General features: G+C 49.3%; 1 protein-coding gene across 1 annotated transcript in view; it reads left to right on the forward strand.

Moving 5' to 3' along the window:
- Positions 1 to 26812, forward strand: part of TDRD5 (tudor domain containing 5) — a 113929-nt gene that overhangs the window by 52885 nt on the left and 34232 nt on the right. The window contains exons 9-13 of the mRNA XM_088447126.1: positions 9765 to 9831; positions 9947 to 10147; positions 13166 to 13321; positions 14394 to 14561; positions 14679 to 14859. Coding sequence (XP_088303252.1) covers positions 9765 to 9831; positions 9947 to 10147; positions 13166 to 13321; positions 14394 to 14561; positions 14679 to 14859 — 773 coding nt within the window. The remainder of the gene's footprint in view (positions 1 to 9764; positions 9832 to 9946; positions 10148 to 13165; positions 13322 to 14393; positions 14562 to 14678; positions 14860 to 26812) is intronic.

Below are 26812 nucleotides of genomic sequence, written 5' to 3' on the forward strand. Positions count from 1 at the left end.
TCGACTAGTTTTCTCAACATTTTCTTTTGTTTTTGATGTGCAAGGCCTATCAGGATGTTCATCATCTTTTACAGTCACTAAATCTTTTGTGCCACTCAAACACATGCATGTGACATACAATCTGCCCTGCAAACCTGGGTTAGCCTACGGAAAGATTTGAGGTTTTAAGTTAACATGTTACTCTACTTTCGAACTAAGCATTTTTACGACGCACGTGAAAAACACAACTACTTCAAATGCTGTACAACCGCAAGCTATCTTTGCGAGAATGGTGAAACTTGCAAAACTGTTTTGGGATAGTCCAAGGTAAAGGTTTCCCCACTTCCATTTAACTCGCGCAGTATGGTTTATTTTTAGTACAGTCTTGTTCTTTAACAGCCACACCTCGAAAACAATTGGAGAAAAACAAAACTATTATATATATTTTTTTCAACCGTTCATCTAAACTTTTTGATTCATCAAAGTAACGTTTTGCAGATATAACCGCCGAACACATTTGTGATGTCCTTTTTGCAATGGAAATCAAATGTTGTACAGAAAGTGCTTCCTAACATTGATGCAGGATTACCTACAAATGTGTTGTGCACTTGTAGGTCACTTTGCTTTCACCCTTCTGTCCAGTTCATCCTAAATCAGCTCGATGCGGTATAATAGTCTGCAGACTGCCCCGGCTATTCTATGATATGAAACTTATTATCATATAATTTTCCTCGAAGGTAGTTCTGACAAGCCATATTGCTGTAGGTTGAACCCTTGACCAACTAGGCCATATTGCTGTAGGTTGAACCCTTGACCAAGAGAGGGTATTGCTTGGTGCTGAAAAAAGCTGTAGTAGGCCTTACGGTCAGAGTGCCAGTCACCGTCGCTGAAATTTTCGTCTCTAAATAACCGTTGGTGGTATTGAGGTTTATTTATTTAGGCAAGGTGCCAATTTACAGCGTGTTTAAGCCCCAAATTTCAAAGGTTAATGCTTTTGATAAAACATGGCATGCCCTTTTAAATTTTGGCTAAACATGCTGGAAAGTAGTGACTTTTACAAGCTGCTTAGTAATTAAACCCCACACATTTAATTACTATCCTTTTATCTACTCAATAGCAAACATAGGACCTCATTCAGAGTCGGTCGTTGCGGCCGCACGGGAAAAGGGGCCGCATAAGCAAATGATGCACTCGCATTTGCGTCCCTAAGTTCGGATCGTTAGTTGCCCGACCAAGGGGAGGAAGCGGCCGGAAGATAAAAAATACGCCCCCGTCTCGTACGCATTACACGTCATCTCCGGTCATATAAGGATTAATCGAGACCATCGGAACTGGTCGTAGAGCTTAAGGTTGACCATACCCTCTCTTAAGCTCTACGATCATGTCAGTGTAAAAACCACCCATGTCACGTGTGCCATGACACTACTTTGTTAATTATGCACTCCCATAAAACGCTGTTCGCATAATTTGGCACGCCTGCGGTCGGATCTCCACTCCCCCGTTTTCAAGCACCTTCCCCTGTTACCACCCACAAACGCCTCAATCTGTCACTCAAACTACCGACCTAGCTGTGTACAAGGAGAGAGAAATTTCTGATCATAAGCAGCTAATTTGCGCACGCGCATTGCGAACTTTATGCATGCGCTGTTTAGCGAGCATCGGTGGCGTACGACCGTGCGGCCGCAACGACCGATTCTGAATGAGGTCCATAGTCCTTTATGAACCAAAGATTGAAAGTATAGTTTGTTTGTTTTTTGTTCGTAAGACCTTCTTCATGGCCCAGGCAAGTCTCTTTTTTGCTGCAGAACAGCTGTAAGTTCCCGTTACTTGTTCCCTGTAAAAGGTCTTTTTTTTTTTTTTTCTCTAACTAAAATTTCTACTTCAGGGTCCATAGGGTATTAACAGGATACCTTGGGTATAGGTGTGACGTCAGTCATCGGGCACCATAGAGTTAAGCTTTCAGCCTCCCAGGATGCACTAGGGTCCCCCTCCCATACCCCGCCCCCGAGCCAAGGCACCTCAGTTTAGTTTGGTGCCCGGCCGGTGTCGGGTGCACCTGTTGGAGTGGGGGCTAAGAAGAGCTCCTGAAGTTTTCCTGCATGCAGCTGTGGCTGCACATCTGGATGTACAGCATGGACAGTCAGTCCTGACGTCCATGCTGTCTTCCCTACACCCCCGCCGGTACCAGAACGCCGGTACCGATCCGGGGATGCTGGTGAGCATCTGGGGTCACAGCTAGCGGTGACCCCAGATGTTCCGGACCATGGCCGGAATCAAGGGGGACAGCAAGGTAAGCAGCGGGGTCCCGCGGTGGGTCCCCGCTGTTACATGGTCAAGAGTCCCCAGGCAGGGGGCTCCCTGGGGACTGGCTGCAGCGTGGAGCCAGGTATGTAACCTGCGCTTCCACTACCCCCCTGGGACAGTGGACCGCAGCAGAGCGGTAGCGCTGCGGCGTCCCGGGGGTTAATGCATGCCAGGGGAGCACGCCTTCCCTGTCTCACAGCCGGCGCCTCCCCCGCTGCGCACAGCCCTCTCTGCACATTGCCGACTGGTCCTGTGGCAGCGCTCCTCCCCCAGGCCAGCCTCCTCTCTGCTCTTCGGCGGCCATCTTCCTGAACGCATGGTGAACGCTGCTGGAAGCCTGGACGGAGGCATCGTGGTCTGGGTGCCCCCGCATACCTCTCCTCTGCTGTGGTCAGGTCTGTGTATGCAGCGCTGTGTCCTACCAGACTCTGTGTCTACGTAGTTGATTGATCAGCGCTGGTTAGTGCAGGAATTGATTTTCTTTGCATTGTATGTGACTGTACTTGCGCTGCTGCCTGTATCTTCTATTCTGACACTCAGCTTTATTACTGTCCCTGTTCTTTCTGCTAAGCCCTTGCGGTGCGGTGCTGCAGGGTGGTCTCTCGCCTCTTTAAAAAAACAATTGGTGAGAGGGGTCACATACTTTGTACCATCATGTCTGAAAGTGATTTTCCTCTCCGGCTACAGTGTACTACGTGTAAAGTACCTTTAGCGGAGGGGAGGGTAGCGCGGAGGGCCTCTGCCGGCAGTGTTTGTCAATGGCGCTGCCTATTACGGTTACAGTACCGCTACAGGAGCCGCCCTGGGCTTGTTTCGCTCAGGCGCTTACAACCTTAGTGGGCAAGTTAGCTCCGCAGCCCGCGTTTACGCAGATGGGTTTGTCCCAGCAGTCAGTGGTGTCGTCACCCATGCAGGGTTTCCCAAGACAATTGGTGGTACCCCGCAGTCTCCCTATTTCCCCTCTCCCGGTTTCTCAGGAGCCGGCGTGGGTTAACTCCCTGACGAGTTCTGTACAGCACTTGTCGGATGTGTTGCAGGGGGACGCTGTGATGCGGCCAGATAAACGGCTGGTGGCGTCTCTGTCGGCTCCTTATGAGGATGACGAAGGGACGTCTGATGATGGGGAGATTCTGAATCCTTACGATCAGGAACCTCTCCATACTAAGGACGCTGACGCTAGGTCCAAGGTGTATATTCCTGGACTTATTCGGGCAGTCCGCACAGCCTTGGTGATTGAGGACGAAGTTCCCCCAGCGGCTAAATCCAAGTATGCCTTTTTTAAGGATGTGAAGGGTGACGCCACAGTCTTTCCTCTTTCGGGTCAGTTAGTGGACCATTTAGAGGAGGCATGGAAACAGCCTGGCAAGCGATACCAGCCGCAGAGGCGCCTGGCGGTGGCTTATCCGTTCGCGGTGAATTATTTTGCTAAGTGGGAATCCCCTACACAGGTGGATTCTCACGTGACCCGTCTTGTCCGTAGTGCCACATTGCCGATACCATCCATGTCCACCCTTAAGGATGCTACGGACCGCAAGGTGGAGATCTGCCTGAAGTCCGCTTATTCCCTTGCGGGGGGGGCAGCGCGGCCGGCTATGGCCATTTGCTGGGTTGCCAGAGCGATGGAGCGCTGGGCGGATTCATTAGACGTGTCTTTTGATTCCGACTGTCCGGCCGAACAGGCGGAGTTGATTGGTAATCTCTGTGATTCGGCCACTTATATCAACGAGGCGGCCTTAGACATTAGTACCCTGGTGTCTCGAATTTCTTCAGGAGCGGTGGCTGCTCGTCGCACCTTGTGGTTGCGATCCTGGAAGGCGGACGCTGATCCAAAAAGGGTTTGGAGGCGTTGCCCTTTAACGGAGAAGTTCTCTTCGGTCCAGATCTGGACAAGATTGTGGCCACGCTGGCGGCAGCCAAATCGGCATGTCTCCCGTCGGCCGCTGCTCCTTCTGCTTCAGGACCATCGTCCTTTCGGTCTTATAGGGCCCAGGGCAGGCCCAAACCACAGTCTTTTCCCCGACAGGCTGGTCCCAAGAAATCGGCCAAGCCCCGGAAGCAGGCATGGAGTACCAGACGTCTGGCCCCTAAGCCAGATGACAAGCCTGCGGCCTGACGGTCCGGGCCTCCCTTTGGGGGATCCCAAAGTGGGAGGCCACCACTTGGGTTCTCGAGGTGGTCTCCCATGGGTATGCCCTCTCTTTCCAGCACAGACCCCCGGCTCGATTTTTCACCATGGGTCTACCATCAGACCGGAACAAGGCCACGGAGCTGCGGAAGGTCTTGCACACTATGCTCCAGGCTGGAGTTATAGTGCCTGTTCCATTCTCCCAGAGGGGCCAGGGTTTCTATTCCAATCTCTTTTTGGTGCAGAAACCCAATGGGTCGTATCGTCCGATTCTCAACCTCAAAGCTCTCAACAAGTCTTTGCGGGTGCCGAAGTTTCGGATGGAGACCCTACGGTCCATCATTCTGGCGCTGGAACCTGGGGACTACATGGTGTCATTGGACATACAGGACGCTTACCTGCATGTCCCTATTCTTTTACGCCATCAACAGTTCCTCAGGTTTGCAATCCGCAGCAACCACTTTCAGTTTCGGGCATTGCCTTTTGGCCTGGCGACAGCACCGCGTGTGTTCACCAAGGTGATGGCGGTCATGGCGGCTTCTCTGCGGCTGCAGGGAGTCCGCATGTTGCCGTACTTGGGCGACCATTTATTAGTGGCAGGATCTCCGGAGCTGCTCCTGCGCCACTTGGACCTGACCATTGCGCTACTGCAACGGCACGGCTGGTTAATAAACTGGCAGAAGTCCACTCTAATCCCGTCTCGGCGGATTCTGCACCTCAGAGCCTTATTGGACTCGGGACAGCAAAGGATCTTTGTGACGGGGGAAAAGATCTCTGCTTTACAGTCGAAGGTGCGCAGTTGTCTGCACAGCCGCCGGGTGTCTCTACACTCGGCGATGAGGTTACTGGGCTCCATGGTGTCGGTGTTCGACATGGTGGAATATGCCCAGTTTCACTCCAGACCTCTGCAGCACCTGATCCTGTCCAAGTGGAACGGGCTGCCTCAGTCTCTAAAGTCCCAGACGATAGTGCTCACCCCGGAGGTTCGCCTGTCCCTTGCCTGGTGGTTGCAGACGACCCATCTCAGCAAGGGACGTCCGTTCTGGGTAAAAAATTGGGTCCTGTTGACAACGGACGCCAGTCTTCGGGGCTGGGGAGCAGTTTCGGGTCCACACTTGTTCCAGGGCAGGTGGACTCCGACAGAAGCGGAACTTCCAATAAATATCTTGGAACTCCGTGCGGTCTTCAATGCTCTCCAGCAGGCACATCGGGTTCTCCAGGGTCGCCCAGTGCAGGTCCAGTCGGACAACGCTACCACCGTGGCCTACATAAACCGGCAAGGAGGAACCCGAAGTCGGGCGGCTCTCGTAGAGGTGTCTCGGATCCTGGTATGGGCGGAGCGCAATCTGCCGGCCATATCAGCTGTCTTCATCCCGGAAGTGCTAAATTGGGAGGCGGACTTTCTCAGTCGCCAGGACGTTCATCCGGGGGGAATGGTCCCTGCACCCGGACGTTTTTCAACTGCTGGTGGACAAGTGGGGTCTTCCAGAGATCGACCTCATGGCGTCCCGGCACAACAACAAGTTGCCGGTGTACGGGTCTCGCACAAGAGACGAAGAGGCGTCTCTGGTGGATGCTCTGTCCGTCCGGTGGACGTTCCGGTTCACTTACCTGTTTCCTCCGGTTTCCCTTCCACGAGTAATCCGGAAATTCAAACAGGAAGGAGGGACGCTCCTGTTGATAGCTCCCACGTGGCCCAGACGGCACTGGTTCTCAGACCTTCAGGGTCTGTCCGAGGACAGTCCTCTGCGGTTGCCGCTACGACCGGACTTTCTGTCGCAGGGTCCTTGTCTTCACCCGGACCTGACTCGGCTGTCTTTGACGGCGTGGCTGTTGAGGCAGCCATGTTGAGGTCCAGGGGGTTTTCCAGCTCTGTAGTGCGTATACCATGTTACGAGCACGGAAACAGTCTTCAGCGAGGATATACCATCGCGTGTGGCATACGTTCTTCCAGTGGTGTCGACCGAGAGGTTATGCACCGCTGGAGTTTCGTCTGTCTCGGATCCTCTCCTTCCTACAAACGGGACTAGATCATGGGCTTCGCCTTGCTTCTTTGAAAGTACAGGTTTCGGCCCTGCCTGTCTGGTTTCACCGTAGGATTGCTACAATCCCGGATGTGCGCACCTTTATGCGAGGTGTTCTCCGCATTCAGCCGCCCTTTATTCCACCTGTGGCGCCTTGGGATTTGGCTGTGGTCCTGTGGGCTCTCCAGGAACCGCCGTTTGAACCACTGGGCTCAGTGGATCTTAAATGGCTAACAGCTAAGACTGTTTTCCTTCTGGCCATAGCTTCGGCCAGACGTGTTTCTGATTTAGGGGCTCTTTCTTGTAGACCCCCTTTCTTGATTTTTCATGGGAACAGGGCAGTGCTCCGCACTCGGCCTGAATTTCTTCCCAAAGTTGTTTCCCAGTTTCATGTTAACGAGGAAATAGTTGTTCCGGCCTTTAACTCACCTGGTCTTTCAGTGGGTGAGTCCACTTTGGATGTTGTGCGGGCCTTAAGGACTTATGTTGACTGCACTTCTTCGTTTAGGAAGTCGGACGCCTTGTTTGTCCTCTATGGCTTCCGTAAAAAGGGTTGGCCTGCTTCAAAGCAAACTTTGGCAGCCTGTATCCGTATGGCTATTTCTGAAGCTTATCTTCATGAAGGTCTGCAGGTTCCTCCTTCTGTGACGGCTCATTCCACTAGGTCTGTGGGTCCTTCGTGGGCAGCTCGACGTGGTGCCTCTGCAGTCCAGATCTGCAAGGCTACTACGTGGTCCTCTGTCCATACCTTCGTGAGGTATTACAGGTTTGACACCTTTGCCTCTCAGGATGCTTCCTTCGGGCGGCGGATTCTCCTTTCAGCACAGGAGCGTCCCCACCCTTAAAGGATACTGCTTTGGGACATCTCCAAGGTATCCTGTGGATACCCTATGGACCCTGAAATAGAAAATATGAGATATGGTAAGAACTTACCTTTGTTATCTCTATTTCTACAAAGTCCATAGGGTTCCACAGGACTCCCGCCCTGTCGCACCTGTGCTGCAGATGGGCTTTGTTCTGGTCACCGGTTTTCCGTCTCCCTCTGGTGAGAGTGTGATTCTTGTGTGTATCCAGATCTTCTTTCTCTCTCTTCCTTCTCCTCCTCCGGCCTATGGCTTGGTAACTAACTGAGGTGCCTTGGCTCGGGGGCGGGGTATAGGAGGGGGACCCTAGTGCATCCTGGGAGGCTGAAAGCTTAACTCTATGGTGCCCGATGACTGACGTCACACCTATACCCAAGGTATCCTGTGGAACCCTATGGACTTCGTAGAAATAGAGATAACAAAGGTAAGTTCTTACCATATCTCATATTTTTACTTTTATTTTTCAGTTTTTGCTAACCTAACTTTTTTTAAAAAGAAAAAATCTGTCTGTTTTCCTTTGTACTGTTTCAGGTTATTCACTGGACTTGAATTGTTTTAATTTCTGTAGAAAGTGGAAAATGTTTTCAGCAGTAGTTTGCATGAAATAATCAAAGCGAAACCAGATCATCTATGGTATCAATGTGATGTATTGTTGCACATATTCAATAGCAAATTCTGTACAATAATGAAAATAACTGACTCCAATAAAGTTAATTGAAAAACAATTTAATAAAAAACATTCATAAAAAAAAGTTTATTCACACAATATAAAATTATACCTGATACTAGATAAGTATGCAGTAATAATCAGTAATTCCATAGTTCATATTTACAAATCATGGAGCTGTTCTACACAATTTAATATAGAAGTCCCCAAGCTATATATTGCAATCTCAGTATACTGTATATTAAAAAGCCACACTGTTCCTTTGGTCTCAGTTACAGGTGCATTAGTATAATTTCCTTGGTTCCAGTTAATTGGTTAGATCAGAAGGTGTTCTCCCACACTGATGAAGACTAATCAAACGCAGTCTTAAGTCAAAAGTGAGGAGCTCAATAATTAGTTCTACACATCTGATACAATTTGCACTGTGCAGACGGAACAGGAATTAAATACTGGCGGTTGAATAGTTCAAATACAGACGCCGGAAGGCTGAACGTTGAAGATCCCGACAGGGTTAGTAAGTATACTACCCCTTTCCCCCCACCCCCCTAAACTTAACCCTCCTCTTGTTTGGTGCCTAACCCCCCTCCCCGTAGCCTAGTCTCCCCCGGGGGGGGGGCGTGCCTAACCCTAATCTCCCCGGGGGTGCCTAAACTTAACCCCCCCCCCCCCTCCCCATACCCCCGTGGAAAGTGATACTTTCGAAGTCCGGACATTCAGGATATATCGGCGACGGCATTTTGCCAGGCAGCAGGATTCCTGCGGCTGTATTTCGGCAGCCTGCTTCCCGCCCGCCGGCAATTTAACTACATCCTCTGCAGATAGGCATGAAGAGTACGGTGATTGAAAATAATTTAGCTGAGTTAAGCTGGGTACATACTGGAGCGACTGGCAATCGTTCGACTTTCCCGTCGATTTCCCTTGAGCGGGGATTGAGCATAAGATGGAAAATTTTTCGGACAAGGCTAATTGTGGATAGCCCGAAAAAAGCATCAGGTAAAATCGGGAAAAACTACTGCGTTTCACGCCTGGAAAATTTTCGGGGCTAATAGGATACAGCCCTAAATATCCATTCTGACAACAGAACAAGCAAAATCTTAGTCTGTGTACTGTTGGCTTTAAATGCAAAGCAGCTGTGTTATATATGAATACAGGTAATGTAGACGTTATGAAATGCAGAATTATATTAGGTGTGGAAAGTGTTACATATGATGAGCATGTTTCTTTGGTATTTCAATATGCTTGGTATGCATAAATCAATAGGGCCTGATTCAGAGCTGCATGCAAGTTTATTTTTTTGCAGATATATCTTGCTGTTTTATGCAATTCCCATGCACCGTAGCCAGTCATATGCAACTTTGAGCAGCTAGGGATTATTCGTAGTTGTACGCATCTGAGCTATGTCTCCATGTGAGATGTAATTGAGGTGGTGGGGGCAGTTGGGCATTTGCACGTTCCGTAGGAGTGTAGACAGAATTGCAGGCTGTTTAGAGTTGATTGTAGCAGAGATTCGTCTGATAGTGATGACTGCCGTATACACAAGCAGAAGGATAAGGGGCGGTATGGTCGCATACATGTGGCCAACTTTGAATGCAGGCGAATATACACCTTTATTTCCATGACCACAAATCTGATGCATAGGCGGCCAACGTGTGTGCAACTCTGAATAGGCCCTTTAATCTCTGACCTATTTCTGATTTGCCCCGTGCTCTTTGTGATCTTTTTATCATCTTTGTTTTCTCAGTTGCATCACCCAATTAAATAAGTGTCCCTCATGTTTCCTTATATATTCTTTTTTTCTTCAGGGCTTGCTATATGAACCTACCTGCCCAGGCAGTGCCATCTTCACTAGCTTTTGTGAAGCCTGTGGAGGTAATTTAATGAGGTGAAAAATAAAACTCTGTATATTGCACTGAGCTTATTTGTACCATAATCATGCTTTGATATATTGGGGTTATTTTTGCAACAAGTATCACTTTGCTTGTAGGATCAGTGGTCAACTGAAGCCATTAGGAGTTTCCAACAGCAATGTACTAAGGGCCCTTTGGTTGGAGTGGTGCTTCAATATGTATTAGACCAGTTGTATCTCTTTCTTTGTGATACTTCAACTGAGGAAGACCTCTATCTGCATCAGCTACTGATGAATCGCAGACTTGCCAGCACAGCACAAGAGCCTGGATTTTACAAGGTAAGCGAGATAAAACCTAATGATGCAATACATGTCTACATATGCACGCATACTACTTATAAATCTACACCTATTTTTTCTGTCCTCCATTAAGGGAAACAGGGAATACCCATTATGTATTGAAGCAGTGGCCTGGACACTTTAAGTATCTGTAAACTTGGCTCCTCCCCTGATGACTGTTTGGGGTCCTAAGTTTAGTTTCGTGCCCAGCCAGAGCAGGGTCTTTTGTGGAGATGCTGTTAGTGGCTATACTTTTTCATGTTAAAATAGTATTTATAATTTAGCCAGTATCCAATTAGCAGGGGTAAATTTTGAACATTGTCATCACCTGCTGATTGTGGATTGAGAAGTCGATGACAGTTGCCATACTGTAGTGTGGCAGCCACCGGGTATTAGAGAGGGAGAGGATGCCCTTCAACAAACGGCCCTGACTTTATCAGTTACTATCCACGTGGGCATGGAGGGGGAATAGTAACCTTGTGGCGAGCAAAGCGAACCCGCAAGGGTATAAACCTTTACTATCAGTGGTCAGATTCTCCAGCTGAGACAACATAACGCTGAGAGGGCATAGAACCGCACTTCCGACCTCACTCCATGTCATGTCCAGGTCCTTAGGATGCAGGGGAAATAGAATCAACCCTTTCTCCTGTCCCTGCCTACCCCTCCACCTCCAATACCCGGTGGCACCCAGCCCTTTCTCCAGTCCCTGCCTACTCCTTCTGTCCCCAGCTCCCCTCCACCTATAATCTCTGATTCCCCGAATCCTCCTGTTCCTGGCTCCCCATCTCCTACACTTGTCCCAGGCTTCCCTCCTCCTACTCCTGTCCCCAACTCTGCCTCCCACACATCAAGAAGACTAGGAGCCATAAGGACCTGCAGGATGAGCGCAGCTGCTGCCATCCAGCTCTCACAGAATAAAAGGACAGAAGAGTACACAGATAGAAGCAGAGAATTCTTTGAGCATTTTTGTTCAAAGGTAAGAGAAGAAAATCTTTTTGGTATATTTTTAAAATGCATTTATTGGTTTGCAGTTTTAAAAAAAAAAAAAAAAAAAAAAAAATTTGGCAGAAACTACAGTTTCTGCATAATTTTATATATAACGCAGAAGATTTTCACCGAAATCTCCTGCAGAAGGCTAGCTACCGCAGCAGTCCGACCTCTGTGTACAAAACTGATGCTATTGGGGCTATCAGATTGGCATTCTAGGGGTTTTTGAGGAAGTGTGGTGGCATGTGGGGAGCTCTAAAGCATAAATTATGATGGGACTCTGAAAAAATGGGGTCCTACCTAACCATTTCTAAGTGGCGGGTCCCTGGTAGCCACATATTTGTCCATCGTGATCACTGTGTCTATGTGAGAAATCAATGAAGGCAAATCCTGTCTTGTGTGGAACCTACTGTGTATGGTGCTATGTAGCAGGACAGTCAGTGTTTATGATCACCACAGTCCAGTGTTGAAAAAATACGTATAATGGGCATGCAAACATTTTGAAGTGGACCATGGATCAGTGGAAGCAGGTTGCCTGGTCCGATGAATCCTGTTTTATGTTGCATCATGTGGACGACCAGTTACGTATATGTACGTAGGGAATAGATGACACCAATGTCGGGAAAAATAAAACTTGATGGTAGAAGGAGAGTGATGCTTTGGGCAATGTTCTGCTCTAAAACAGTGCATCTGGTCATTCATGTGGACCTCTGGCCTCCAAATTCAGCAGATCTCAATCTAATTAAGCATCTTAGCTATGTGTTCGCAGTGGCTCCACCTTGCAACATACAAGAGTTAAATATATCTGCTGGTAGCAGATACCACGGGACACCTTCAGAGGTCTTTATAGAGTCCATGCCTTGGAGAGCAACATCATATTAGGCTGGTAATCATAATTGTTTATCTCTTCGGTGTATAATGTTTATATTGTTTCTTCACCATGCTTTTATTCCAGTATTTATTATGAAAATCCATTTATACCCCTTTCAGACATACTGAGATTCCCGGGATTTTAGCCTGCCTCGGCCAAAATTCCCAGGTCTCATGTATGTGTGAAAGGTAGCCGACCCTGCAATTGGCCAGGGTATTTCCCGGGACTTAAGTCCCGGGAAGTCTACCCTGCTCTAGTGTGAATGGTGCAACCCGGGGATTTTACTCCCGGGCTGCACCAGGCAGCTTCTTATTGGCAGAACTGAGAGCAGCGGCCCCCCTGTCCTCAGCCCCAGTGGGGGAATTGTGCCAGCTGTCACCAGGCAGACGTGGAGGCTGCACCAGGCAGCTTCTGATTGGCCCTGGCTCGGACTGAGCCACCGGGGAGGCGGCACCAGTGGCCCATATAATCACTACCTATCCCTGTAATTATCGGCGAAAGCAGCGCCCGCACCCCCCTCCCATACTCACCACCGGCAGCACTGAGAGCAGCGCCCCCCCTTTGTCATCAGCCCCAGCGGGGGAATTGTCCAGCTGTCACCGGCAGACGTGGAGGGAGAGATTACAGCCTCCCCGTATTCTCACTGTTGCACGGAGCTGCGCTGGGAAACTACAGGTACAGGGAGACTGCTCTGCTCTTTCACACATGCTGCATACGGGAGAGGGGCTGGGGGGAGAGAGAGGGAGTAAGAGCAGATATTTTCAGTGACCTGTCCCTCTGCCACTTTCCCCACCTGTCCCTCTGCACCTTACCGTCCACTTTAATAAAACTGTGTAAAACAATAAAAAACCCTGCTTATGTCTGAAAGGGGTCTACCTGGGAATTTCCCGGGTAGACGCTGTAGTGTGAAATACCTGGGATTTTGCACAGGAGAAATTCCCGGGTGTGAGCAGGAAATTTCCCGGGTCGCATGTCTGAAAGGGGCTTTAGAAGAGTTTTTTTTTTTTTTTTCTTTCTATCTTGATAACTTTGAGATGTAACCTTTTCCTTGATCTATAGTAAATAGTGATAATTTTATGTATCCTTCTTAAAAATAGCTGCAAATTGGATCTTAATATATAAACATCACTGACAGAAATCTTGTCTTGCTCCTCTTGCAGAATTCGGTGAAGTGTAACCCATTTGTGCACTACCTATTCAAGTCTATAGAAGAGCCACAAGAAGACTCGCAGGATGATTCAATGCAGACTGAAACCCAAACAGTAGAGCGTCTAGATGACCAAGAAGCCTTGCAGCAGGACATTGTTTTCCAAACAGTAATTATCACTTATTTGTTTGCATTTGGTAAAGCTTCTATAGAAACAAGTGCCATTCATTTAATTGGTAAAATGCAGCATCTGTTCACTGCTGAGATAATAGATCGGTTCATTATTTTGGATTATATATTTTTCTGATGAATAATTCATATTAAAATGTTGAGAGCTGTGTGGGTTTAAAGAAAATACTGATGATAACTTCTCAATATGCTTTTGGACTATAGTAATTGTAGAGATTGCATGCAGCTGTACTATATATCTGTCACTTTCCCCTGTTCTCAATTGCACTTACAGCAATAACCCCCCACCTTTCGATACTTCTATTTGCCATCTTTCTCTTTACTTTTTTACATCCTTTTTTTCCTTTACAAAAATGTTACTAACAAAGGATATCACACTTGCAGATCTATACTTTAATGAGTCATTTTATTTTTAAATATTGGTCCCTCATCACTCCTATCTTCTTCCATTCAAAGCTGACACAAAATTATCTGTTCTAATGTAATAGCAAATCTATGACCACATTACCTCTGCTGTTACTATTTACAGAAATAAATACGTAATTCTGTCTAATACTCGCTGCAGCTAGTTCACATTAGGGCCTGCAACCAACCCAGGATTGAGTTTATGCTTTGACTGAAGATTCGACTGATTCCAAAGGCTGATTGCTCTAAATTCAACTACACATAACATAAACTAACATAAGTTTCCATGGGTGCACAGACTATTTTAGAATTGCCATACGCTATCCATTTTAAAATAGCCTAAAGGGGCCTATATAGTTGCAACTGATTGCTGCAATTCCCCATTCTGCCAGTGATTTTGAGATATTATACATGTTGGACAATCTTGATTCCCTGACTCAAATTTTGGAAATCAGCAAGTCGGGGATTCTTTACATGGTGAATATCCCCGGATCGCAATTTATCAATGGTAGCCGATCTGGGAATCTGGTCAGATTGGCGGAATCGGAGAAGTAGGTTTATGGCCCACATTTGTTTATGGGTGGTGGAGATTTTTATTCTTCCCGGGGATACCGGGTACTGTAAAGAATATATTCATCTTTATTCAGGTAAAAGAGGAGGCAGAACCTGAGATGCCATACTTAGAAGCCATCCCCACTGGTGAAGATATATGGGATGAGAATTGGTCTTTTTCAAGCAATACAATGCCACTCGATGTGCCAAAGCCGCCTCTTGTAAACCTAGATACAAATCAGGAGGACAATCCCAACGAAGAGGTCTGTATCAGTTTGCTGACACAAGCCTTGCAGTTTTTTTGTTTATAAACAAAAAATGTAAAGTTATAATTAGATTAATGTGAACACATTTTTTAATTTTTTTTTATCTGTTTACAGCAAGGAAATGATTTTGTGAAACCTAATGATGCAAATGTCCTGTCCATCCCCTTTGAGGAATTCTATATATCTATAATTGAGTCTAGGAACACATTAGAAAAGTCTCCGGTTCCAAATTCTCCACTGATTGAATGTGACCCGATTAAGAAGATAGATCCACCTGCCACAGAACCATCACATGGTAATATCAAATTTTCCTTACTACATACATGTGTGTTATCAACCAAGACACTATTTTGACAGATATTTATAATAAACCAAAAAGACAAGTGGATCATGTTACTTCCGTCCTATTGATTGAAGATTATTGGGTGTTCAAATAGCCTAAAAATAACATTACAGATATAAATTCACCCTTTCTACTTCAGGGTCCATAGGGGGTCCATAGGGGGTCCACAGGGTTGACCTTTGGGTATAGGTTGGGAACCAAATCCGGGCACCACGCAGTTAAAGCTTTTAGCTCCCAGGATGCACTGGGTCCACTCTCCCTATAACTCCTCCCCCAAGCCAGAAGCACCTCAGTTTAAGTTGGTGCCCGGCCGGAGTCGGGTCACCGTTAGCGCAGGGGGAGCAGCCCCTAAGCTTTCTTTTATTTATTTTTTTTAGGGACAAAGTTTTCTACGGACTTTGGACTCTTCAGAGCGGCAGCGTCGGACTGTCCATAGGACGTCTAAGCTGCCGCTTCGTCACCCCGCTGGCGCTGAGACACCAGTACAGATCTGGGGATCTCAGCGGGACCCCAGAGTCTGTACTAGCCGGACTCTGTGGGCGCCCAGGACTGCTGCCGGATCCACGGGGAGCAGGTAAGGTCGTGGGTCACCGCTTGCGGTGATCCGCGCTTTCAAATGCAGTCCTGTGCCTCCGGTCTCTGGGGCCAGACCGGAGGCGCCAGCAATGGCGGTGGGCCCCCCATACCCCGTGTGTTCACTAGACCACCAGTAACTTAACGATCGGCGCAGGGAGCCAGCGTCCCGGGGGTTAATAGCCGGCCAGGAAAGCAAGCCTTCCCTGTTACAGCGGCTCCTCAGCTCAGCGTGTCTTTCAGTGTCAAAAGTCTGGCGTCGCTGAGCTGCTTCATCCGCGGGCCGCGCTGCTTCTGAGGTCTCCAGCAGCCATCTTCTCTGTGGTGCAGCAGCAGATCTCCGGAGATGGCGTTTGGCTCAGTCCCCCTGCGTACCTCACCACTAGGTCAGTGTACACAGCGCTGTAGCCTTCCCAGACACTGAATCTGGGTAGTTGACTGCAGTGACATTTTGCAGTATATTGTATGTCATGCTTATGTGTGTGTGTGTGCGTATATATGCATGTGTGTGTATATGTAATTGTGTATATATATATATATATATATAATTTTTTTTTTTTTTTTTCTGCATTGTATGTGACTTATGCTAGTGCTGACTCTCTGTACTTTATTCTCTCATCTGTCAGTGTATATCTATCCCTTTTCTTTACAGTCTACCCTAATACAGCTGTACTTAGGGTGGTTCTGAGACGGTGTGTTGCATACGCTGAAAATGGGTCCCTGCAGCTAATTTTTGCATCAGTCAGGACCAGTATAGCGCTGCTTGATATTTCCGCCAAGAGGGTTGGTCAGATATGTCTAACCAGGAGATAGAGCACGATACTGCACCCATTTTTACTATCCTGCAAGTCATGTGCTGCAGGTGTTAGTGTGGAGGATTTGACTCATAAAGGGTTCTGTATGCGGCGCCATCTGGTGCCGACCCCCTTAGGCAGTGTGTTTTCTCAGGATCCTCTCAATTGCGGTTCACTATACTGCCCTTTTCATCTCAGGGTATCTCGCAGTTTCTTGCACTCTTCCCCTGTGACACAGACTGCCGCTCCCTGCAGGGGTTTTTCACAGTATATGAATTCCCCTTGGTGCCACAATAGTCTGTCATTCCCCTTGCAGGGATTGCCGCAACAGCCACCCTGGGTGGATGTCGTTTTTCTACGAAACGCAAAGTGGCGTGGTAGACTCCCTGTGGTTACTTCCCAGTTGGCTCTGCCGTGCACTGGATACTGTTTTGGGCTCTTTCCCTCTTACACGGGGGGAAGCCTATTTCAGGTATTATTATCCCTGTTTTAGGGCTGGTAGCAGGTCCATTCTGGTTAGAGTGAATGTTGACCTGCACCTGTATTATACACCCTCAGTCTAACATGCCTTCGGGTTCTCTGTTGCTGACTAGTGGGTGGATCGCATGGCGGGACTCTGGCTGTTGCCAGATACGAGGTATTACAACAGCGCTTGGCCTCCTGTCCCAAATTCCCTGAGGGTCATCACGAGCCCCTCTTGGGGGGGATGGGCGTGTTACTCGTCTGATTACAGACGTTACTACGCCTCCCATTTCTGCGTGGTCGGATTCTTCGGATCCGTAGGTGGTAACTCTGCCTGAAATCAATATACTCACTTTCAGGGGTTGTTACCCATCCTACCATGGCTATAGCATGGTTGGTTAATACTATTGCATACTGGGCTGATGCATTTGCAACGTTTTTTCCCCTCCAACACGTCTGGGGTTCAAATGTCTTTGGTCGCTCACGTAATATATGCAGTTGTCATAGGTGGAAATACCTATATTGGATACCAGTCTCCTAACTTTCAGAGTTTCGGCTCCGACTGTATCCTCCTTAATACCCTATGACTGCGCTCTGGGTATGCAGAGGTGCAGATTCCATATATAGGGAAGATCTTGTTTGGTCCTGACCTTGACAAGATTGTAGTAACATTGGCAGTATTACTAACGACAAGTTTACCGCCTTCAGCTACGCCCACTACAAGGCCTCAGACTAAGTCTGTTAAGTCTTTTTGTCCTCAGGGTCAGCCTAAAGGTCTGTTTCTTCCTAGACTGTCGGCCTCTACAAGGGCCGCCATATCCAGTACAGAGCAGGCCTGGACTGCCAGCCGATCCTGCTTCTGAACCTACGGATATATCTTCAGCCTGACGGGACAGGCCTACAACTGGGAGATACCGATTTTCTCAGTTCGCCCGGTACTATTGTCAAATTGCCGCGGCTACGTGGGTAGGAGAGTACGCCCTCTCATTGCTCAGGCGGCCTCTTTACAAAATCAAGAAAGCTATACAGTCGTTGCGGTAAGCAGAGCTAATTAGACCATCCCCACTATCTCAGCGAGGGACTGGTTGGTCTGCTTTCTTTCTGGTGTGGTGGCTGAATGGTCCTCTTTGGCCTATTCTCTGTCTCAATTCCCTGAACCAGTTCCTAACGCTACGTGGGCTCAGGAGGAAATCCCTATGCTCCCATCATACGATGTTTGGAACCTGGGGACTTTATGGTATCACTGGATATACAGGACACGTGCCTACGGGTACTTATAGAGACCTTTCATCAGCATGGGCTGAGGTTTGCTGTATCACAGCAACACTTACAATTTTTCGGACTCTGCCTTTTGGGACTGTCCTCAGCCCCACAGGGGTTTACCAGTGTTTTGGATTTTCTGACAGTTCTCCTGTTCAGTATATATCCCAATGCTCCTGTACCTGGACGGCCTCCTGCTCTTAGCGGGATTACCAGGGTACTTTACAGCCAGGTCAGCTGACCGTGGCTTCTTCAAGGTGCAGACGTTTAATCAACGGGGAAAAAGTCCTCGCTGCATCCCTCTCTGGGTATTCTTCATCTAGGAGCCCTGCTGGATTCTCAGAATCTGAGAATTCTTCTGACGTAAGACGGAATCTCCACTCTTCCATTAGGAGTACATGGATGTCTACGCAGTCGACATATATCTTTACACTCTGGGATGCGTGGTCAAATATTCAGTGTCTGCCTTTGGAAGGGTGGAATGGGCTCAGTTCCATTCCAGGCCTTTCCATAATTGGCTCATCTCCAGATGGAACAAGTTTTTTTCTGTCGGATCATTGTTCAAACGATGATGCTCTCTCCAGAGGCAAGTCGGTCCCTGTCCGGGTGGCTATGGCCATCTCGTCCAGGGTATTCTTTGCTATGGACAGTGTCTGGTTCGCATCCATTTCAGTGCAGTTGGACGTCTGTCGATTCCACCCTGCCAATTAACTTGTTGGAACTTTAGGCTGTCTTGGGCCTTCACTCTGGCATAACTCTCTTGTTTCCCGGTGAACCTGAAAAGGTTCAGTCCGACAGGGTCATGATAGTGGCTTCCTTTTTAGCAACACTGTTCGTTGGGTGACAATGACAGGTATGTCACACATTCGGACATAGTCCGAGGGTCTCCTCCCGACCATCTCGGCAGCGTTCATTTTAGGAGCTCTCTATTGGGAAGCTGGATTCCTCAGCCGTCACGACATGCATCCTGGGGACTAGTCTCTTCCCCAAGAGAGGTTTCATCTCCTAGTGAGCAGGGGGGGCCCCCCTGAGGTGACCCTCATGGCCTTCTGACTTTATCACACTGTGGTGTTACAGTCCAGCTCTGGGAATTCTGAAGCAACCTTCAGTGACTCTGTCGGTGAAGTGGTCCTTCCACTTTGTGTACCTGTGTTCTCCGGTCTCCCTTCTTCCTTGAGGTCTTTGGAAGTGTTTCAATCGAGACGGATGCTTTCCTGCTGGTGGCTCCTGATTGCCCCAGATGTCAGGGGTATTTGGATTTTTGGAGTCTCTCCATCGATACTCCATTCCTAATGCTTCACTGCCCAGGCCTGTTGTCTCAGGGTCCTTGGTTTTGCCTTGGACCTGGGTCGTTTGTCTTTGACTGCGTCCCTACAGTGGTCTTAGAGCTTCCCTGGCTTTGTCATCGTTGGAATGATTAGAGCACCTAGATCAGCTTTTGCTAGGACCTACCACAACCTGTGGCAGCCATAATTCTTTTGGTATTGTACCTGTCGATACGATCCTCCGGTGTCCAGGATTTCCAGATATTCTGGCATTCCTTCCGGCTGGCTTGGGTTTCACCCTTGGCCTGGCCTTCCTGACAGTGCGGATCTCTACACTGTCAGTATGGTTAAGATATGGAATTGCCCCACTCTGGTATCCAGTTCATCCTTTGGAGTGTTTTCTGGATTATGCCTCCATTTGTCCTTCCTAGGGGCTCCTTGGGTGTTAGTAGTGGTTCTTCGTTCCCCCCGGGGACAATCAATGAAACCGCTGGTTGTGGTAGCCATTACATGGTCTATTGCTTAGGCTCTCTCTTTCTCTCAGGGTATTTATATCAACCAGGAGGGTGTCTGAATTGGGAGTGTTCTCATGTGGCTCTCTCTTCTGGAGGGCATCATGTCAGGGTGTGAGTTGCTCTCGCCCTGTGTTTCTTCTTAAGGTGGTTTTTAGGTTCCATATTATTCTGGAACTTATGGTACGGCCATTCAGTCCCCAGTCCTCTCGGCTGGTGTGGCCTCATTGACCGTGGTTCGGCCTCTTTGGATTTCTGTGATCCGTTCAAGTTCCTTAGGGAAGTCTGACTCCTTATTTGTGGTCTGAGATTTCTGGTTTTCACAGGAAAGGATGGCCGGCCTATAACCAAATGTTGGCTGGATGGCCTCTTATGTCTTCCTCAGGGGCCTACCCATGGGTAGGCCTTTCTGTTGTTGATGCTTGTTTTTAATCGGGCCATGTAACCCTCGTGGGCAGCTCGCTAAGGTTCTAGGCATTGGTTTCCTTTGCCTCTCAGGATGCTTCCTTTTTGGCAACGGATTCTCCTCTCAGCACAGGAGCGTCCCCACCCTTGGTTGAACTGCTTTGGGACATCCCCAAGGTCAACCCTGTGGACCCTGAAGTAGAAAACAAGAGATATGGTAAGAACTTACCTTTTTTAGCTCTGTTTCTACGAAGTCCATAGGGTCCACAGGGCGCCCGCCCTGACGCACCTGGCTTCATGTTACTGGTTGCCGGTTTCCCGTCTCCTTCTCTGTGAGTATGGTTATTGAGTGTTCCAGTTTTCTCTCTTTTTCTCTCCTCCTCCGGCCTTTGGCTACTTACAAACTGAGGTGCCTCTGGCTTGGGGGTGGGGTTATAGGGAGAGTGGACCCAGTGCATCCTGGAAGCTAAAAACTTTAACTGCGTGGTGCCCGGATTTGGTTCCCAACCTATACCCCAAGGTCAACCCTGTGGACCCTATGGACTTCGTAGAAACAGAGATAACAAAGGTAAGTTCTTACCATATCTCTTGTTTTTCCCCTCTTCCAATTACCTTTCTTTAATCTATTCATTAAATAGCTATTTGGAAATAAATGTATAAATAAGTGACAATCTGTAATTTCTTTTATATTTTTGGCATCTATTATTTCTTCTTCCTCCACTAGGGGGCATAGGGATCACTCTGGATATAGCCTGGTGAGGAGAGTCTGGGCACCAAATAGTTACTTTTTTCCTAGCAGCACAGACTTCCTCTCCACTATACCCCGTCACTGGCCAGCCAGCCAGTTTTCAGTTTGGTGTTTGCAAGAGCAGGCACTGTCTTGTGGGGGCTGCTTTTAGTGGCCCCCTGTTACTTTAATTCTATTTTATATTATTTATTTTTCAGAGCGGGCAGTGAAGGGCATCCTATAGGATGCCGTCACTGCCGCTCCAACGACCCCAGTGCCTAAATTTGGTTTGTTGTGTCACCTAAATTGGTTAGGAGGTCATTGACACAAGTGTCTGAATCTCTTAATTGCCGATATCTGCTGTGGTGGCCAGGACATTCTTTGGGCTGCGTTTTTGGCTTGCTCTCACAGACTCTAAAATCTTAGAGGCTATTCTGTATTTCTACTTCAGGGTCCATAGGGGGTCCACAGGGTTGACCTTGGGGTATAGCTGGATCTGGATCCACGGGCACCACGCAGTTAAAGCTTTAGCTGCTCCCAGGATGCTCTTGGGTCCATCCTCCTCTATACCCCACCCCCGAGCCACAGGCACCTCAGTTTGAGTTGGTGCCCGGCCGGAGTCGGGTCACCCAGCGCAGGGGGGCTGCAGGAGCCCCCAAAGCTTTTTAATTTAAAAAAAAAAAAAAAAAAGCCTGTTCTTATTTTTAACAGGGGCTCTTCAGTGTGGCAGTGAAGGGCTGTCTGCACAGACGCCCACGCTGCCGCTCTTACTCCCCGCTGGCGCCGCAACGTCAGTATCACACTGGGGATCGCGGCGGAAGGCCAGAGTCTGTACTAGCCGAACTCTGGGGACCTCCCTGGACTGCTGCCGGAGTCACCAGGGAGAAGGCTCGCGGGTCTTACTATAAATGCAGTCCTTTGCCCCCCGGTTCTAGGGGACAGACCGGGGTCTGCTAGCGGTGGCGGCAGGCTCCCCCTCCATCGGAGGAATACCCCGTCAGTCCACTAGACCACCAGGGTTATTTAGCGGCAAGCGGGATGCCGGCAACCCGGGGGTTAATAGCTAGCCAGGGGAGAAAGCATTCCCTGTTTAGCGGTTCCTTCCCTCAGCTCGGGACGCCTTTCAGCACGTAGACTGGTGTCGCTGAGCTGCAGTTACTCGGCCACTCCTCCTCCTAAGGTCTCCGGGGGCCATTTTCTATGTGGCAGCGCAGATCTCTCAGGGAGCACGCGGACCGGTCCCCCTGTGTACCTCTCCCCCGATCAAGGACAGTGTACACAGCGCTATAGCCCTCCCAGACACTGAATCTGGGAGGTTGATTGTAGTGGAAGGGTGCAGTGAGTATATCTTCTCTGCATGGTATGTGACTTTTGCTAGCGCTGCCTGTCTGTGCTTATTTCTACCTACTTACTGTCAGCTTATACCTATCCCTTTCCTTCTCCTACAAGCCCTACAGGTGTTTCTCACCTATATAAATCACATATTTGTGAGGTCCGTCACATACAGTTATGTGCTACACAGTACCATATTGTGGGCTGTTGTTCAGCACACTGGTGAGTACGCTTGATTCTGTTCTGTTGCCAGATATATCTTTTATATAATATTTTGTCATGTCGGAAGAGGAAATTGAGCACTTCGTGGCTCCGGTGTTGGTCTCCTGCGGACGCTGTTCTGCAGGAGTGGATAGGGAGGATTTGTCACAGGATGGCCTGTGTAGACGGTGCCAGGTGGTTCCTGACCCATCAAAACCTCCTATGACGCAGGAACCACCATGGGCAATGTTTTCTCAGGTGCTGGTGTCTATTGCGGACAGTCTTTCGGTCCCGACTGCTGTCCCTACTAGGGCGTTTCCCCAGCCGGCCGTCCCCCATTCCCCGGGTGTTCCGCAATTATTGCGGAACCCCCCCCGGGTCTCAGTCTGTTGGTCCTTATGCGGGGTTACCTATGTATATACAGGATTCCCCTGTGACGCAGCAGTCTGTGGTGCCCTTCCAGGCCCCTGTGGCGGCTCCTCCACCCTGGGTGGATGTGCTCTCCAACTCAGTACAAAATTTGGCGGCCGCGTCTTCGGCTTTTCAGTCAATGTTGCAGAATGACATGCCTTCAAGGGCGTCAAAACGCATACTAATGGCGCAGGCGGCGCATTTATCGGACTCCGATGGTTCCTCAGATGATGGGGAGGTTCATGAAGACACTGACTCTGACACATCGGTCCAGGAGGTAGATACCAAGTCGTCCAATAATGTGCGAGCACTGGTTAGGGCGGTGCGAGCCATTCTCCTAATAGAGGATGAGGCACCAGCTCCTAAGTCGAAGTTTCCTAGTTTTAAAAAAAACTAAGGTGGCTTCTGCGGTGTTTCCCCTGTCTGATCAGTTGACGGATCATATGGCGGTGGCTTGGCAGGCACCCAGTAAGAGATTCCTGCCACAGAAGCGGTTGGCTTCTAATTATCCTTTTCTTGAGGCACATTGTAAAAAATGGGTAACTCCACCGGCGGTGGATTCCCATGTCACACGTTTAATAAGGAGCGCTACTTTGCCATTACCGTCTATCTTCGCTGAAGGATCCCACGGACAGAAAAGTTGAGACTTGCTTAAAGTCCATTTACTCCCTCTCAGGGGTAGTGGCCCTACCGTCCATGGCCATCTCCTGGGTGGCCAAGGCCATTGAGGGTTGGGCCAACGCATTAGAGGATACCTTTCCGGACGATGCTCCAGATGTCCAGAGGGCATTGTTAGGACAGATGAGAGACGCTGCTTCCTACATTGGAGAAGCCTCTTTGGATGCTAGTCTGCTGACCTCTCGAGTATCGGCTGCAGCAGTGTCTGCCCGCCGATCCTTATGGCTGAGGTCCTGGAGAGCGGACGCTGATTCAAAGAAAGGAGGCCTTACCTTTCAATGGAGAATTGCTATTTGGTCCGGACTTGGACTAAATAGTGGATACCCTGGCTAAATCCAAGTCAGCTTTCCTTCCTTCAGCAGCAACGCCTGCCAAGGTCCGGAGCTCGGACTTTCGTTCCTTTCGGGTTCAAGGTAAGGCAAAAGGTCAGTCCTTCCCGAGACAGGCGGCGGCTAAGACCGCCTCTAAACCCAAGAAGTAAGCCTGGAGTGCTTGGTGCCCTTATTCCAAGCAGGAGGATAAATCTGCTGCCTGATGGGACAGGCCTCCCTCTGGGGGACCTCAGAGTGGGAGGCCGACTTCTCCAATTCGCCCAGTGTTGGCACAATACCACAACGGATGCCTGGGTTCGAGAAGTAGTCTCTCAGGGGTACGCCCTGTCTTTTCGGGTCAGGCTGCCCCACCAGCTTTTTTGCACGATTCCTTCTCTGGACAAGACCAAAGCTTCCCAGATTCAGGTGGCTATACAATCCTTGCTACAAGCAGGGGTCATTGGGGGTCATTCAGACCCGCTCGTGAGCGGCAGTACGCTCGCAAGCGGGTCGATGTCCCCCACTGCGCATGCGCACGATGGAGGGAGCTCCGTCATGCGCATGCGCGAGACCCGGAGAGCGACTTGCTCTCCATCCCTCCGGGTCTCGCACCAATGGGGGCGTGCTATCGATGTTGTTTGACAGCACGCCCCCTTTGGTGGGCGTGCCGGGGGCGTGCCTGCCAGACAGAGGCGTTCCCATGGGAACGCCTACCGTCTCAAGCCGGCACACTGACATCACTAGTGAGCTGACACTGACATCACTAGTGAGCCGGCCCCACTGACATCACTATGCGAGCGTCCATGAGGACGCTCCAAAAAAAGGTAGGAGGGCCCTGATTCAGAGCGAGCGCTCTGGTCAGAGCGTTCAGCTCTGAATCAGGCCCATTGTTCCCATTCCGCAGTCTCAATGCGGGATGGGGTACTATTCTACTCTTTCTGGTACAGAAGCCCAATGGTTCTCATCGCCCTATCCTGAATTTGAAGTCTCTGAACAAATGCCTCAGAGTTCCCAAGTTCAGGATGGAAACATTACGTTCCATCATTCTGGCGATGGAACCCGGGGATTACATGGTCTCCCTGGATATCCAGGACGCCTTTCTCCACGTGCCCATAGCACCTGCACACCAGCGGTATCTGAGGTTTGCTATCCTACAACATCACTACCAGTTTCAGGCGTTGCCTTTTGGCCTTTCCACGGCTCCGAGGGTGTTCACCAAGGTGATGGCAATTATGGCCGCCCACCTTCGGGGCCAGGGTATACGGCTGCTGCCGTATCTGGATGATCTTCTTCTGCTGGCGAGCTCCCCGGCGGTACTTCTTCGACATCTCCACCTGACCATTGCTTGTCTTCAGGCACGCGGGTGGTTGATAAATTAGAACAAGTCATCTCTGATCCCATCACAACGGATAGTCCATTTGTGAGCCCTGCTGGATTCTCGTCAACAAAGGACTCCAGAAAAGGTGTCCTCCCTACAACTGAGGATACACAGTTGCCTAAGCAGTTGCAGGGTGTCGGTCCACTCAGCAATGAGAGTCCTGGGGTCCATGGTGTCGGCATTCGACATGGTGGAATTTGCCCAGTTCCATTCCAGGCCCCTGCAGGGGCAGATTCTGTCCGAATGGAACGGGTTACCTCACCGGATCCGATCCCAGACGCTGGTCTTGTCCCCGGAAGTGCGCCGGTCTCTAGCTTGGTGGCTTCAGTCAGGTCATCTCATCGAGGGTTACCCCTTTTGGATCCCGGACTGGGTTCTGCTCACGACAGATGCCAGTCTCCGGGGTTGGTTGGCAGTGACCGGCTTGTTGTCTCTTCAGGGCCGTTGGTTCTTCCCATAAACGTTCTGGAGCTGCGGGCCGTGTACAGGGCTCTGCTGTCGTCAGGCACCGCTCTTCACGGAAGGGCGGTACAGGTGCAATCCGACAACGCCACCATAGTGGAGTACATCAATCACCAGGGAGGAACTCTCAGTCGAGCGGCGATGTTGGATGTGTCTCGCATCCTGGCATCAAACAGGACGGAGGCACGTTTCTGCTGGTGGCTCCAGCATGGCCCAGACGTCCTTGGTACTCCGATCTTAAGAGCTTGTCCATCGACGTTCCGTACCTTCTACCTCAGCATCGGGACCTGCTATCTCAGGGGCCCTGCCTTTACCCGGATCTGGGTCGACTGTCTTTGACGGCGTGGCTCTTGAGACAGCCGTTTTAAGGTCCCGGGGGTTTTCAAGCTCTGTCATCAGTACCATGCTGAGGGCGCGTAAACCTGCCTCAGCTCGGATTTACCACAGGGTGTGGCACACTTACTTTCAGTAGTGTGAGTCTAGAAACTTTGATCCTCAGGTGTTCAGGGTTTCTAGGATTTTGGCATTTCTTCAGTCAGGTCTTGACCTAGGCTTACGTATGGCCTCCCTGAAGGTTCATGTGTAGGCTCTGTCTGTGTGGTTCCAACGTAGGATTGCTACACTGCCTGATGTTCACACCTTTTTCCAAGGTGTTCTTCGAATCCAGCCTCCCTTTGTGCCTCCAGTGGCTTCGTGGGACTTGGCGGTGGTTCTTCGGGTCCTGCTGGGACCTCCTTTTGAGCCTCTTGAGTCGGTTGACCTCAGGTATTTAACACTTAAAACTGTTTTTCTCCTGGCAATTGCTTCAGCCAGGAGGTTATCTGAGTTGGGGGCGCTTTCCTGTAGTCCCCCCTTCTTAATTTTTCACCTTCGCACTCGTCCTGAGTTTTTGCCTAAAGTAGTCTCTAAGTTCCACATCAATCAGTCACCTGATCTTACAGCTGGTGAGGCTTCGTTGGACGTTGTACGTGCTCTGAGTTTATGTGGATCAGACTGCTTCTGTAAGAAGGTCAGATTCTTTGTTTGTCCTCTTTGGTTTTCATAAGAGGGGTTGGCCTGCCAACAAACAAACTGTTGCCCGTTGGCTTTGTTCTGTTATTCGTGAGGCTTATGTACAGGAAGGTTTACCTGTTC

Source organism: Taudactylus pleione, unplaced genomic scaffold, assembly GCF_031769625.1.
Source record: "Taudactylus pleione unplaced genomic scaffold, aTauple2 ptg000421l, whole genome shotgun sequence".
NCBI classification, from domain to species: Eukaryota; Metazoa; Chordata; class Amphibia; order Anura; family Myobatrachidae; genus Taudactylus; species Taudactylus pleione.